At 32.7% G+C, this 16,643-nt stretch overlaps 2 protein-coding genes across 3 annotated transcripts; one reads left to right on the plus strand and one right to left on the minus strand.

The window, feature by feature from the left end:
- Window positions 1–1,035: 1,035 nt before the first annotated feature.
- On the plus strand, window positions 1,036–3,408 carry LOC112734564 (uncharacterized). Of its 2 annotated transcripts, none has more exons than XM_025783922.3 (4): window positions 1,036–1,242; window positions 1,649–2,516; window positions 2,660–2,818; window positions 2,905–3,408. In XM_025783922.3, coding segments are annotated over exons 1-4 (1,317 nt in total). In that variant the 5' UTR covers window positions 1,036–1,240; the 3' UTR covers window positions 3,193–3,408. The 2 variants fall into 2 exon arrangements, with proteins under 2 accessions (XP_025639707.1, XP_025639708.1); XM_025783923.2 differs by having other exon boundaries at window positions 1,117–1,242; window positions 1,635–2,516.
- Window positions 3,409–6,654: 3,246 nt separating this feature from the next.
- Window positions 6,655–10,513, minus strand: LOC140183657 (uncharacterized). The gene is made up of 8 exons (XM_072232123.1): window positions 10,453–10,513; window positions 9,993–10,142; window positions 9,362–9,852; window positions 9,064–9,253; window positions 8,603–8,859; window positions 8,251–8,326; window positions 7,512–7,676; window positions 6,655–7,418 (listed from the first exon to the last, which is right to left on the minus strand). Exons 1-8 carry the CDS (start codon window positions 10,511–10,513, stop codon window positions 6,655–6,657), a joined length of 2,154 nt encoding a protein of 717 aa, XP_072088224.1.
- Window positions 10,514–16,643: the final 6,130 nt, after the last annotated feature.

Below are 16,643 nucleotides of genomic sequence, written 5' to 3' on the forward strand. Positions count from 1 at the left end.
TAAATTAAATAAATATTTTATTTACTAAAATAAATAATTTTAAAAATTATTACAAAAATACACCATCTACTTTTATTTTGTTTATACAGTAAACAAAATATGTGAATTTTTTCAATTTAATATATCTCGTTTACATTAAAATATATTAAAAATTATTTCGTTTACGGTGTAAACAAAATATATGTATTTATAAATATAAAAATATATTTTTAATGTTTGATCTATTTTAAATTATTAATATTTTTATATTTAGAAATACATATATCTCATTTACACGATAAACGAGATATATAGAAATTAAAAAAATTCATATATCTCGTTTATAGTGTAAACGAGATAATAATAGATGACGTATTTTTATAATAATTTTTTAAATTATTTATTTTAGTAAATAAAATATTTATTTAATTTATATAAATAAAAAATCCTAGTGTGTGATTTTTTATAACTTTAATTTTGAGTGAAAGTGACTTTAACTTAACTTTACATAATTGTATGTATATATTCCAATTGATGTGTTATTTTTTTTTTTAGTGAGTGCGACTTTAACTTTACGATAATTGTGTTTATATAATTAAATTGATGTGTTATTTTCCCCCCAAAAATACTGTATGGTAAACACTAAACAATCGATCATTAAATTATTTACTAGATTGTGTTTTAACATGTATTATTTGATATTTATATTGTGTTATTTATATGTACTTTTGATATATATGTAATTAAGTATGTTTTCATTACAAAAGTTTTCAAATAATTATATATTAAATTTTTTTTGTATACAAAGGATTTTTTAGACAAAACAATAAATTATACATAAATTTATTTGTACTTTTATTTTTGAGTAAACAATAAATAAATATCTGACTTTTTTATCCCAAAGTCTCGATTAATTAAAAAAACAAAAATATTTATCATTTCTTTAAAACGTAAGACATCTAAATTTTTTTAAGAGATCAAGTTATTTTTATATATTTTAAACAAAAAATTTAAATATTTTATATTTTAAAAAATCAAAAATATTTTTATATTTTTAATTAGAGAAAAACTTGCCTATCTTCTAATTAGAAAATTATGGAACTATTTCTCTGTTTTCTCTAAATATTTTATCCATTTGGGTGACATTTGTGATTTCAGACGTGAGGAAGTTTCTCTCCTCAAATATTTTGCCTATAAATCGTGGTTGCTGCTTCCGCATTCAATTGCACTCTGCCTTGTGGTGTGGCACTCTTTGAATTGAATGTAAGCAAATGAAACCATTCTATCCCTGTTTCCTCCTTCATTATGCATGCTCTTCCCTGTCTCTTTTCTTTTTCATGACCACCCTACTTCCTCTCAGATTATTGCTGCTGTCTGTTTAGCTTGTTCCATGTCAATAATGTCAATTTGGTGGAATTTATAAGTTTATTTTTGTGTTAATAAACACTGAACTTTTTTCCCCTTTTCTATACATAAGAAGCTAATCATTGTTTCTCCTATCGCCATAATGTTTTTTTATCAGTTTATGTCATATTTCTTTTCAGCTTTCTATGAATTTTGCATCATGATTAATAATTGCCTCAGAAACATACATAAATATATGCAAAATATCTCTATCTTAATTTATAATTAGCTGATTAGTGAACAATAATAAGAATTTTGATGACAGGTCAACCAACAAAATGTGTGAGGCGATTTCATTGGCAATACTCTTGCTGGTGTTAGGCAGTCCATGCTCAGCTTCTTTATTTTCTTGGAAGACTGAGAATAAAATTAAGACAGCAGTTCATCTTTCCCCAAAGATTGAAATAGGACCGGGAGCGGTTTCCAATAAAAATTACTATGATATTGATTTTCCAAGAGGTCATGTTGCTCTCAAGGGTTTCACTGCTGAAGTTGTTGATGAAGCTGGAAACTCTGTACCCCTCCATGAAACTTACCTCCACCATTGGGCTCTTATAAGATACCGTCAATCCAAGTCTAAACTTGCAACACACGCAAGCTATGATCCTCATCGAGTTCTTCATGTGTCAGACTCAATCTTCGAATCAGGGGTTGTGAGAAATAGTGGCATATGCCAGGGAAATGTTCTTGGACAGTATTATGGTATTGGATCTGAAACAAGAGGAACAAATACGGATATTCCAGATCCTTTTGGGTTAGAAATAGGCAATCCTGAAGAAGGGTATGAGGAGAAATGGATGCTTAATATCCACGCCATCGATACGCGAGGCGTGGAGGATAAGTTGGGGTGCACTGAGTGTAGGTGTGACCTTTATAATGTTACAGTCAATGAATTTGGCAAGCCTTTGCCTCCAGATTACATAGGAGGTTTGAATTGTTGCTATCATGAGACTCAGTGCAGGTTGAAGAAAGGCTTTCAAGGTCCCAAGAGAAGCCTCTATTTGAGATACACAGTGAAGTGGATTGATTGGGATGAATATGTTGTTCCTGTTAAGATTTATATAATTGATGTCACTGATACTTTGAAAATTTCAGATACTTCAAGTATAACAAGCTCAGATCATGATTGCCGGGTGAGTCATGAGTGGCTGAATTCTTTAAAAAATATTTGTTAAGTGGTTACACCTACAATTGAGTCTACATTATTGCTAATGAAAAATAATCTAGGTAACAGGAATAATTGAGCAACATGAATATTTATTCTTCTTTGTTACAGGTTGAGTATGAAGTAGATCCTTGCAACAGAGACACCAAGAAAGGTAATGATTGTCTTGATGTGAAGAGAACAAGCCTCCCATTTCCAAAGGGTGGCTATGTTGTGTATGGTGTAGCTCATCAACATTCAGCTGGAATTGGAGCAACTCTATATGGACAGGTGATTAATGACTATTCTGCCCCTTAAACTTTAAATATGTGTAGCTTGTGTTCTGAAAGTTGTGCAAACTGGTTTTCACTTTTCAGGATGGAAGGGTAATATGTACCTCAATGGCAAAATATGGAACTGGAGATGAAGCAGGAAATGAGGCAGGTTACATTGTAGGAATGACCACTTGTTATCCTAAACCAGGTTCTGTAAAGATCATTGATGGCGAAAAAGTAACCCTGGAGTCTAACTACAGCAGCAGCAGTCGAAGTCACACTGGAGTCATGGGGCTTTTCTACCTTCTGGTTGCAGAACAGCTTCCTCATCAACATTACTTCACTCATTCCTCTTCATTCTTCAGGAATATCAACAATGTAATTAATTAATAGGAGTGGTGTGTCATGTAATATAATATAAATATGTGAAAAGTAAAACAAATAATTCAGGACATTAGGGTGAAGAATATATATACGTGTGTTGTGTTGAAAAGAAGCCTTGCCTTCATGGCCTGTTGTATATTTGTAAACAAAATGTTTTTGGTCAATCGGCGTTGATTAAAATAATATAATTTCTGTGGGGTTGCGCACTCTATTTCTGCCTGATCTCCTTGTCTTCTCCGCTTCCGTGATTGAACAAAAGATCTTTGAAAATAACAAAATAAAAATTGTATATTCTGTTTGTGCTGATATTTTGTTTTCTTCGTTTAAAAGAAATCTAGTCATGAATTGATGATTAATTAGTGTGTTTTTTTTATATGAATTTAAATTTTATTATTTTAAATAACAAATCAGATCTTTAAATTTAGAAAATTAGAGAATTAAATTTCTATAATGCGTAATAATAAGATAATTTTTTTTCGTTCTCAAGTAAATCAGAGGTCCGATTAATATGTTTAAAAAAATTTTAATACTACTATACAAATTTAACTCTTAAATTTATATTTTTTAAAAAACAGATCCAAAAAAATTAAAAACCACAAATTTAATTCTCATATTTTTTATATAAAAATTACATTAAATTTTTATATTTTTTAAAAGATACCACTACAATTTCAATACTAAAAATAAAAAGCATTTTTATTTTTTAACAAAAGAATTTTTTTATGTATAGTTATATAATAAATTTATTTTATTCATTATGTTATATATAATTTAAATTAGATTATATATAAATTAAAAAATATATCTATATAAATAATTAAATATTAAAATATGTATATTTTTCATATTCTTTATTTAACAAGAATATATTATTTTGTAAATAAATTATAACTTAAATAACATATTTTTTTTATACTCATTTAAAATATTCTAAGTTCGAAAAGATCCATTTATAAAAAAGAAAACAGCACGCTCTGCCATTGAACTAATAGCCTGTTATGTGAACCTTCTGCTGAAATCTACTATGTCAAAAGCAAAAAAAATTCCATCCCTCTCTCTCTCTTTTCGCCTTGTTTGTACTTTAATGACTTTCGCATTTCCACGTCAGAACACCATTTTCAAACTTTTCATATTTGAAGAAAAACAATACAATAAATGAGAGTGATGATGTAATGAAAATGATGTGTAAAAATTAAAAAATTAGATGATGATTATTATCCGTATTTTTTCCACTAGGAAGTTATGCGGCACTATCTTAAACATATTCCAATGTTATTGTGTAGGTATTTGAATTCATTCAATCTCTTAAGTTAACATTAAATTAGTCTCATTTTTTTAATTAAAAATAAAAAAATTTAAATTTGTAATTTTTTAAATAAATATAAAAAAATTATACCATTTAAACTATAATTTATTAATTAATTAGTCTCATTTTTAATATTGAATAAAAAATACAAAAAAATTGTAAAAAAATTATTTTATTAACACAAATATTTATTATAAATAATTTATATCCCATAAATTCTAAATAACTCATACTCTATAAAATTTAAATTATTATCCTATTTATAATCATTTATTTTTTTAATTAATGATTATAATTTAATCTGATCAATAGTCTAAATTAAATATTCAAAATTTTTATTATAAATATTTAATTTATCACATTTTTTAAATATTTTTAAATTATTTTACACTATTCTTCATATTTCTATATATATTCATACTCTTTTAAAATATTATATCTATCTTTTAATTTACGTTTGTTTTTGTAGACATGACACAAAAATATAAATAATAAATATCTAAAAAATATTTAGACAGAGAAACATAAACATTGAATAGAATTTTTTTTTATTTTTGTATCTACTTTTAAACGAAGAATAATGATATGGACACAAAATTTAGGAAGATGGACACGAATTTTAATGAAATTTTTTTTCGCTTTTATCCATAGATAATTACAGTTCGATATTCTCTTCTTCTTGTTCTTTTTCTATCTCTGTATTCATTTTTTTTATTGTGTTCTTCTTCTTTTTTCAATTAGGGTAAAAAAAACAAATTCAACACCTATTCAATATCTCAATTTACACAATAAAAAATTTAGAAACAACAAAATAAAAAATTTAAAAAATTAAGAAAATGAATGGTATCCATAAAGTTTTAAATGTTGAGTTGCACAAAAGAGCATAAGCAAAGTTTAGCAAGTATAGTAGGTATCATTTTTCTACCATCCTTCAATAATTGGCAAAAGATTAGATAACAAAAAATGAGTGAAAGACAGAGGAAGAAAGAAAAGGGTAGAAGAGATATTTTTTTGTGTGACTATTTTAATTATTTTGCATAATATTTTAATCTTATTTATGTGCATTGAAACATAATATTGGACATTACATTAGTATGATATATATTATATCCAAACACAATCTACAAAAAATAATTTTTAATGTTTCTGTTCTATTATTTCTGTTTTAGTATCATATTATGTTCTATTCACAAAAATAAATGTAGTTTTAGGATTATCCAAAACTTTTGAAAGAAAAATTATAGTTTTCTTTTAACTTTCAACCTTTAATCAGTCTTTTAATTCAAATAATATTATTTAATTAAATTTTAATTAAAATATATTTCTATTTTATAGATAAATATATTAGTAATTAAAATTAATTTAAATTTTAAATATTAGAATTTTTTTTAATTTTCTACTCACTTCATAAAAACAGTTACTTTATCATTTTTCATTCTCTCCTACGTGCTTCTCTGAATTTCCTAAGTTCTTCTTTCTCTCTTACGTTCTTCTCTCTGGTGTTCTGCCTAAAAAATTTAATTCAAGAATACGATAAAACTGTGAAAGAATAGAAAAGATAAAAAAAAATTTATTGATTGTTAATTGATTGAATTGAATTGTATTATGAACGTAAAACTATATATACAGAGCATTGGCCTAAGAAAGATAAAAGCAAATAAAGATAAGATAAAAATAATTAAATATAAGATAAGATAAAATAATAAAGACTAAAATTGTAACTGAATTTGTGTATTTTGTTGAGCTAAATTTGTGGACCGTGAGACGTTTTTATTGTTGTCATTGACTAAGGTGGAAGAGTTATTTAATAAGTACTACTCCTTTGCATGTAAATTTACTATTTTATACTTAATATTTTATTATTTTTTTTACCAAAGTTATTGTTATTGTACTTCATATAAGAATAAGAAATACATGGTCCAAATTGGGACAAAAATTAAGAGGTGGGATTCTCCCAAAAAATATAGCCCTGGACTATTGAAAGGAAAGAAAATTACTTAAGAGAAAAAACACAAAATCATTTAATAAGGATGCAGAAGGTAACGATAGCTCTTCTAGTTTGGCCAAAGCTCTTGCTGCAGTTTCATTGCAAGGTTGAAGGTCTCCCAAGACGCTGTCTTTGTTCCCTCGAATATCTCTTGATTCCTTGATTTCCATAGACTCTAGCACAGAATAGCACACAAGGTCAGTTTTCTGTCACCTTCTCTTCCGGTTCCAATTGAAATCGTCAACTGTTTCCACCACTCTTCAAAGGTACTCATGGGTTGGTTCAGTGCTATCGCTGCTAATGTAGACAAACCCCAAACTTCTTTCGCAGCCTTGCAACGTAGGAGACAGTAACAAATGGTCTCTTCTTCCACACCGCATCTTAGACAAATCGGTAAAGTTGTTAGGAATCGTTGATGTCGCAATTTAAGAACAGGAAGTTTTTCATGGATACACTTCCATAGAAATAATTGAATCTTGTGTGGCATTTTCAGGCTCCATAGTCTTCTCCAAATTGCTGAGTTTTGCATTGCCTGTGGAAATTGCTCTATTGGGGCATGAGAGAAAGCATATGCAATTTGATATCCAGAGGCCACATCATATTTTCCATTCCTATTCCAGGCCCAAGTGATCTTGTCAATTCCATCTTCATTCAAACTTATAGCGCAAATTCGAGCAGCTGTGTTAGGGAAAAAAAGTGCGTTTATCAGCTCCAGGTTCCAACTTCTATCATTTCTCAATAGATCTTTAACTCTGTAAATTGTTGCTGCTGGATTATTGGTAGGATTAATATAAAAAGGGTATGGAGGGGGCAACCAAGGGTCTTGCCAAATACGTACTGATTCACCAGTTTCTATACTCCATCCAAGTCCCTTCTCCACTACCTTCCTTCCTTTTAATAAACTCTGCCAGCCCCAAGAAGAATTAACGCCTTTTTCTGCTGTTAATAACGATGTATACCGAAAATACTTAGTCTTTAGGATGCGAGCCAGTAAGAAATTATGATTAGTATTTATCCACCAAAACTGCTTACCTAGCAGTGTCAAATTCTGAGCTTTCAGATCTTTGAGGCCAAGACCACCCTCTCTCTTTTGTCTAGTCATTTTGTCCCAGCTGATCCATGCCATATTCTTCTCTGTTCCTCGTTGACCCCACCAAAATTGTGTAAACATCCTATGTATTTCATCTAGAAGCATTTCTGGGAGTTTGAAACATGATAAGGTATACACAGGAATTGCTTCTCCCACTGCCTTAATAAGTACATATCTTCCTCCTGCTGATAATAAATTCCTCTTCCAGGCTTATAATTTCTTCTGAACTTTATCTTTAACAGCTCTAAAGGTAGCCTTTTTGGATCGTTGAACGATAGCTGGGAGACCTAGATACTTATCTTGCATCCCTATATGCTGGATACCAAGCCTGTTAGCTAGTTGTAGTCGTAGAGAGTCTGCTGTGTTTTGGCTGAAAAAAATTGCCAACTTGCTGAGATTGACTTTCTGCTCACTTATTCTTTCATATGTTTCTAGGAGTCCTAAAATAGCATTGCATGATTCTAGAGATGCCTTATTGAATAAAATAGAGTCGTCTGCAAAGAGAATATGATTAATAGCTGGACACCTTCTATGGATCCTGATGCCTTGTATAACCCTGTTTTGCTCAGCCTTGTGTAGTAAGAAGGAGAGTCCTTCTGCGCAAAAAAAAAAATAGGTAGGATGATAAAGGGTCTCCTTGGCGGATACCCCTTGTTGGTTTAAAATAACCAAAAGGTTTACCTTCCACAAGAACCGAGTAAGAAACAGTTGTGACCACCTCCCGAATCCAAGAAATCCATCTCTCATCAAAACCCATCTTCATCATAATAAACCATAAGAAACTCCATTCAACTCGATCATAGGCTTTACTCATATCTAATTTAATTGCCATTTCATTCTCCAAACCACTCCTTTTAGTTTTTAGGTAATGCATGCATTCATGAGCTATTAGTATATTATCAGAAATGAGCCTGCCCTTTAAAAATGCACTTTGATTCACACTTACTATATTATTCATGAATGGCTGTAGTCTATGCACCAGTATTTTAGAAATAATCTTATAAAAAACTGATGAAAGACTAATAGGTCTAACCTGTGTCATATCTCTGGCATCTGGAATCTTAGGGATTAGGCAAATTTGGGTGTGGTTAAAACATTTCAGGATTCTCCCTCCGCCAAAGAAACTGCAAACTGCCTTAAATACATCTCTGCCCACAATATCCCAATAGAATTGGAAGAACTTCGCCGTGAATCCATCGCTCCCTGGGGCGTTTTGTGTACAAACACTGAATGTTGCCCTCTTGGTTTCTTCAAAAGTAACCGATCTCAGCAACCTTCGGTTCATGTGAGCTGTAACCGAAAGGTTAAAATCCTTAAAATTCATACTCGGATTAGTACTTCGTGCCGATGAAAAAAGCTGTTTAAAATAGTCCTCAGCTACCTTGGCAATATTTTCCAGAGTAGTGGCAATAGTACCATCCGCTCCAACTAGTCCCCAAATTTTATTCTTCCGGTTTCTAGTTTAGAACTTTTGGTGAAAGAATTTTGTATTACGATCCCCACTCTTAAGCCAATTGCATCTCGACTTCTTTCTCCAGTAGCTTTTCTCTGCTTTGTAAGCTTCTTCCAATCTATTTTCCAATGCATTTATTTCAGAACCCCCATGGGTACCCTCAGTTCTCTGCACTTCTAGTTTGAGAGTTAGCTCCTCAATTTCCTTTCTAGAATTTGACTTATGTTGCTGCTGCCAAGTTACCAATTTGTGTCTGCATAATTTGAATTTTTGGGCTAATATAAACATGGGTGATCCCTGGATTTCTATCTCCCAAACCTCCAAAATCAGCCGTCTAACCTCATCATTTCCACACCAACGCTCCTGAAATTTAAACTGCCTTTTACTTTTCCATGTTGGTGGGTCAGAATCCAGCAAAAGGGGAGAATGATCAGAACCATTCTCATATAGTCTTCGCACTACAACCAACCCGTATTGTTCCCTCCATTGCATACCGATCATCACACGATCCAGCCTCTCTCTAATCAGTTCATCTCCTCCTCTTCTATTAGTCCATGTGTACGGACCGCCTAACATCCCCAAATCAATTAGCATATTATCATCAATAAAAGAGTTGAAGTTTTCCATTGAGACCTCAGATCGAGGATTCCTACCCTCTTTTTCTCCCTGATTTCTAATAGCATTAAAATCTCCTAAAATTATCACTCTTCCATCACATTGTTGAATAAGTGAAGTTAATTCCTGAAACTGCCCCACTCTTATTGCTTCGTTTGTGCTAAGATACACCCCAAACAATCTCCATTCTAGGTTGCGACTGTTATCCTTAACAACTGCCTCAACAAAGTATTCATTATGTGCTTCAATTCAGAAAAGTATCCGTTCCTTTCATTATTTAGCGATCCTGGGACGGATACTTGTTTTGCTATTGTCCGAGCTTTGCTAAGGTTAGAAATGAGGGACTCCCTTTCACCATCCCACTCCTTTTTTGACTCCTTTAAGGATGCCACTTCAGCGTGTAGATCGGTCAAAGTGCGCTGAGTGACATCAACGGGAGTCTTCTCCAGTTCTCTTAACAAAGTTGCACAAACCCCAGCTTCCCGAATTCTACCCAAGCATGAACCTGAAGATGGATCTTTATGGCAACGTCATCTATACTGATAAAGCTGTGTGGAAGGATGTGTTTCTCACTCCAAGCAATGACATCAAAATCCTGCTCATAAATACCCCTTGGTTCCGAAGTCTTACACTTTTTAGGGTTCAGCTTAGAATTGGAAGGTGGAGGAAGAGCTGTCTGTTTTACCGAGCTAGAAGGAGGAGGGGTTAGCCGGGGAGTCAGATCAGAAGTAATCTTTATAGAGGTTGAGGCACCCGAGTCCGATTTAGAGGGTGAGGAAAGATTGACAGATTCACCGCCTCTTTTAGTTGTATACTTCGGGCGACAACATTCTTTCTAGCTGTCCGAGGAGTTTTCATAGTAGTTTTAGGAGCCATCTTATCTGTACGACATGAAAGTCGGGTCACATTATCCATCCACAAAGCAATCCAACAAAAAAGTATCTACAAAAATTAAGTGAAGGCTACCTAACTCGTATTGAAGTTGGCTTAGGTTTCCTATAAACCTCTTCGTGTCCAGATAAGGAGCTCGGCCCCAACACTCCTAGAACAAAGCTACTACACTCCCTTCAACCACATCTACGTGGTCTAAATTATATTTCACTATTACCAGTCTCTCCTTCCAATACAAAGGGAAAAGGGTTTGTCTTTCTCATTTAGAAAAAAAGGTCAGACACCCTCAACAGCACGAATCTTAAAATGGTAATTTTTAAAGTCATTGAAAGAGTCATCAAAAAATGGCAAAGACCTTCCTCCCTTGGACAGCTCGAAAGGAGATCCAACGTTATTTTTTGGAGCTAAAAGGTTTGGTAAGAACAAAGAGATAAAAGAACTTAAGAGAAGGAAGGATGTCAAGTTCCCGACAAAAAAGCTGATAAATTTTTAAGAAAGCTCAGGAATTAGGATGAAGCTAGGAAGAGCAACGTTACAAACCCTAAGGACTTTAGAATCAAAGTCGGAAAAGGGAAGACTAACATCTAATTTTGTAAAATAGCAATCATATAGGTACATGAAGTGATGCTCCGACCTATCAAGTCGGAAAAAACACACCCTTTCCTCAGGGTCGGCAACTACAATCTCATAATTTCTCTCATTCTCCAAATTTAGACATATCCTATGGTGCCTATGGAAGGTTTCAGCATAATTGTTATCAATAACGGAGACGGGAATAAGAATTAATATATCTATCCAAATCAGGTTGAATGGGACCTTAGAAGACATATTGTGAATCACTGATTGAGACATAAATGTAAATCTCGGGAAATTAATAAAGAATTAGCTAATAAATCAATTATCATTTAAAAAATTAGGAAATTAAATTTTGATAAGTTAGAAGAGTAGAAATATTAAAAATATGAATTTTAACAATAATTTTAAAGGTTTTGACTCAAAATTGGACCAACATATAAATAGCTTAGTTCAGCCTTATCTCCCCCATAATCACATTGAAGTACACTAAGGAGGAAGGGGAAGCCATGGAACCCTAACCCAAATCACCTCCAAACTTCAATCTTCCATAACTTTCAATTCAGAGCTCCGATTGATGAGCCGTTTATGGTCATGCATTTGTCTCGGAGTTTTCTTCAATTCTAATGAAACATTGTGATAAGAAACTATAAATTTTGTGCACATTTCTCTGTTTTCCTCTTTTTCACGTTTTTGGTTTGGGAATTGAGGGATTTTAATGATTTAGGTAAACTCTAGTAGCAAAAAATCACTGAGTTTAGTCCAATTGACCCATGGATAACAATAAGGAAATCCTAACCCTTGTAAATTATTGAATTAGTGAGTTCTATGTTAATTATTGTGATATTGTGTGGAGTAGATTGTATTCTTGTTGATTTGGAGTTCAATTTGGCGGTTTGGAGCAAAATTCGGGTGATTGGATTTGCAGAATTGGAAATTGTGACTTGGAGCTTGTGAAGGAGAAGTAATTTGAGGTGTTTTTGGCTAGGAAAGAATCGGCCAAGGTATAATTTTGGTTTCTCGTAGATAATGTGTAATGTAACGTGAAAACTTAGGCTAGTTGACCGTAAGATAGGTTGAATTAAGTGAACTTGCTAAAGTTTAGTGATTTTGGTAATAATGTTGTGTGTATTATGAGCTTGTGATGGTGATTGATGTGAATGAAGATTATGAGTTGTGAATGTAGATATATTGATGAGTTGTATCGTTTTTATTGTGGATTGTTTGGAATAAAATTGATAAAATTGAATATTAGTATGTTGGGAAAGAGTTAGAATGATTATGTCATTGTTGGAATGTAATTGGTATGGTTTTAGGGGTGTGAAACATTGGTTTGAATTGGAGTTTTGGTAAAAATGAAGGTTTGGTATTTTTGGTAAAACTTGATTTTTGACCAAACTTCGATGGGCCATAACTTGGCTTCTAGATCCTCAAACTTTTTCAAACTTATTTCAAATAAAAATTGGGTCCGTGAAGTTTATGTCATTTAAAAATGGACCAAAAACAATTTTTAACAAAAAAGTTATGCGCATTGGAAGTTTGGTGTGCAAAAGTGATTTCTGCAGACTTGGCAGCTTTTTTGAAAAATACAAGGCATGCGTACGCAGACACATGCATGCATACGCGAGAATTCCTTCTGTTTCAATACCTTCGCGTACGCATGGGGTGGACGCGTACGCGAGTTTGGCTATTTTTGTAAACATGCGTACGCGAGAATGCCCAGTTTTCAACACATGCGTATATGACGATGTGAATGCGTACGTGAACCTCCTCCTCTGATTTGGACACCCGCGTATGCGGGAGGTGCTTGCGTATGCAAGTTTGGTAGTATTACATCCATGAGTACGCACCTCATACGTACGCATGACCACCCTGTTTTGGAAAAGTTGTATTTTGTAATTTAAATATGTTTTCTAGCTTCTAAACCTCTATAGTTACCTTCAAAAGTCCCAAATTTAGTTCCTAACCATAGAGAAAGGGGTAAACCTAAAGAGGAGAGTAACTTGGTAGTGAAGGAAGATGGTGAAGTGATTATTTAAGTTTGAGAAGTACAAAAATATTAAATGTGGTATGAGATTGAATCTGATTGAGAAAGAGACCCCGGATATGAGGCAGTGGTGTTGTCCACTTGGTTCGGATAAGAGATGAGGATAATGATTATGATTGAAAAGTGTGACATGCACTATATCCTAAGAGTGTACTGGACACTATATCCATGATAGATAGTGACTGTGACTATCATGAGGTGGATTGATGATTGATCCTGTTAAGTTGTGATTCTGCTTGTGAGATTGGTTGTGTATAATATGTTCCACTTGTGTTGCATCATCTTCTCTCTGTTGTAAAGTGTGTCGGGTACTATATCTCATGAGTGTGATGGGCATTATATCCCAAGAGTGGGCAGGCACTATATCCCAAGAGTGTGAGAGCACTTTACCCTGGGAAGTGTGTCAGTCACTATATCCCATGAGTGTGACGGGCACTATATCTCAAGAGCATGGCGGACGCTATATCCCAAGAGTGTGGGAACACTTTATTCCAGAAAATGCGGCATGCACTATATTCCATGAGTGTGACGGACACTATATCCCAAGAGTGTGACAGACACTATATCCACAAGAGTGTGGATGTATATCAGAGAGACGATATCCGGGTTAGTTACCAGGTGTGTTGGGTTCTGGCAAAGTAATCGATACGTGAGCTCACGGCCAGTAGGACAGGCATACATCATGTGCATTTGTATGATTTGTTTAAGTGTGCATTGTTTTGGTTTTCCTAATTGCTTATCTGTAATTAACTGCTACCTAAGCTATTTGCTATAACTGCTATCTATACTTGTGCTTTCCTTGTCTGTTTTGTATGTGTTTGCAACTGAGAGATCCCTCATGCTGGTGGAGGTGACGCTGAGGGTTGTTCCACCAATGTTTCGAAGGGTTGGAGGTGACAGAAAGTGAAATGTTAGGTTAAAGTTAGATTAGAACTTGAATCCCTTAGATAGTTTTACCTAATTTATGGTTTAGTTGGATCTTAAGTTTAAATCTGAGTATCGAAGTTCTAGGAATACCTCTGCCTTTTTTGAGACTTTTTATGTTAACTATGCGGGCACCTTTACCATGCTGAGAACTCCCGGTTCTCATCCCATATATATTCTGTTGTTTTCAAATGCAGGTTGAGAGGAACCTCGTTGAGCATTCTAGAGACTCTTGGAAGCGAAGAACTATTTTGGGACTTAGTATTTGTATTTTGTTTATGTATATATATGTATACAGATTCTCCACCCTTTATATATGATGTTTTGTCCCTCTTTGAGGTTGATATAGAAAAACAAGTATTTATTCTGTAGTTCGAGTCGTATTTTGGATTGTGTATATATATATATACTCTGGCCGGCCTTAGCTTTACGAGTCGAATCTAGAGCTTGATATCTATATTTTGGAACTCTGATCTTATATATATATTATCCTTTCCATTCAATCTTATCTACTTTTCTGCGTTGACCCGATCGAGAGTGATGCACTTTTTCTATTGGTGTTTCGTTTAACTTTTCTTTCAAGACTCCTAGTTAAACTATTCTTCGTATATATCTATTTACATATTTTTGTTTTAGAGGTCGTAGCGCCTCGCCACCTATGATTTACGTCCTAGGTATAAAGCTCTGTGTGGTAGGGTATTACAATAAATGCTACACCTACAGTACAACAAAAGGAAATATCATTACTACAAGTCGGCAAGACAGGTAAAACAACAAAATCCAAAGAGGTCGGGTTATTTTTAATATTACAGTTCCTACAACCCTGGATATTCAACGAGATCACATAAAAAATGGGACCATCTTCAGAGAAAATGGTGCTATTTAGGAGCAACACAAAAGAAAGCCCCACACTCAAATTCACAGTGATAATAACAAATAAAGATTAGGTTCAAGGCAAAGTTATCAAAACTAAAACTCCATTTTTGAAAAGCCAATTAAACCATTTCCAACACCAGTAAAAACAAAAGCAAGAAGTACCACCTAAAATGCAAAAAACAGAAATAGAAATTTAAAAGAATTAAAGCACTAACTTTAAAGAGAATGCAAAGAGGAAATGATGCATAGCAACAGCAAAGCCTATATGATCTAAAGCTTCTAATGTCTAAAACAAGAATTCAAGATAAAAATCTTGAAAAAACAGTAGAAATTGTAGGAAAGATAAAAGAGATTCTTCGGAAATAATAGAAAGAGTGAGTGCAAACATTTTAGAAAAAACGAAAAAGAAAAAAGAGAAATGAGTTTGAATATTTATAAGACATTAGGGACAAAAAAGTCATTTCATGTCCCGTCATTAATAATGTGCGCAGATCCCAAAAAAACTACAAAAGTTACGTGCGTTGTATCATGAAAAGACACGTCGTTTCGGATTTTGAAGAACACGTCGAGTACCCGCCCTTCTCCAGAAAGGAGGCATACCCGACATAGCTTGACTATATCCCAAAGATTAAACAAATCTACAAATGCTTGACTCCGACCTCTTAAAAGCTCGAACTTCAGTATGGGTAGTACTTTTAAAATCCTGTTTCATCTACTCCTACCCGACCTCATAAAGGTCGGGCACAAGGACAGCAGTTCAGCCTTACTTATTTGAATAAGTAACTACTTTTTAAGATATCTTCTATCCATCTAGAAGGGAAATTTAAACAACTTTTCTAAAAAAGAGGAACGGCCATCCACCATTTAAGGTGGAACTACTCCAAAAGGCATATTGAAAATCCAATCTACTAAAAACCTGTCTAAAACTTTTGCTAGTTTAAGTATCGGAATCTCTTGCAGATATCACTCTCACTTTCTCATGAAAAACTCGAACAGCGGCACCTCAACACCAACACAAGTTGGATGCTACCTTAAAGAAAGTTTAAACCTCACATTAAGGTCTAAATTACTGTTTCAGATAATCCCAAAACAATTATTATCCCGTATAGAATATGATACATATACAAATTAAAATAAATAAATGGAAATTATGATTTGTGAGGCCTGTATTTGGGAACTATACATATTATCTGCGGGCATTAGAATTGGAATTTATTCTATTTTTTGATAAAACAAAATTTCAGTCCAATTCCAGAGAGAATTTTATTCCAAGAGTCTTCAAAAAAGCACTTGTTTAGGAAAATTTATCTGCACATTAGTCTTAGATATTATGTTTAGACATCTACTTATTATTATTATTATTATTATTATTATTATTTATAAAACCTGGCTTAATGTTAAATTTGTGTTTATATAATTCTGCACGATAACGTGATCATAAAAAATTAGGCCCGTTTAAAAAGTTTTAAAATTTTTCACTTATGAAAAGTAATAATATTAATGTTTGGTATAATTTTTAAAATTAAATTGCACTTTTTTAAGAAATTATTTAAGAGTTTATAGAGAAGTTAAAAAAATGACTTCTCTCATAATATTATTTTTTTTTATCATAATTCTATAAAATAAACACTTTTAAAATTAAAAATTTAAACACAAAATAATTTATTTATAAACTACTTCTAATATATTTAGGTA

Source organism: Arachis hypogaea, chromosome 3, assembly GCF_003086295.3.
Source record: "Arachis hypogaea cultivar Tifrunner chromosome 3, arahy.Tifrunner.gnm2.J5K5, whole genome shotgun sequence".
NCBI classification, from domain to species: Eukaryota; Viridiplantae; Streptophyta; class Magnoliopsida; order Fabales; family Fabaceae; genus Arachis; species Arachis hypogaea.

Coding starts and splice junctions, on each gene's coding strand:
- LOC112734564 (XM_025783922.3), top strand. Junction 2,517..2,659: donor GCTCAGATCATGATTGCCGG/GTGAGTCATGAG, acceptor TCTTTGTTACAG/GTTGAGTATGAAGTAGATCC. Junction 2,819..2,904: donor GAGCAACTCTATATGGACAG/GTGATTAATGAC, acceptor TTCACTTTTCAG/GATGGAAGGGTAATATGTAC.
- LOC140183657 (XM_072232123.1), bottom strand. CDS start 10,513: ATGGCTCCTAAAACTACTATGAAAACTCCTCGGACAGCTAGAAAGAAT. Junction 9,254..9,361: donor GTTGGTGTGGAAATGATGAG/GTTAGACGGCTG, acceptor GTAACTTGGCAG/CAGCAACATAAGTCAAATTC. Junction 8,327..8,602: donor ATGCCAGAGATATGACACAG/GTTAGACCTATT, acceptor ATTATGATGAAG/ATGGGTTTTGATGAGAGATG.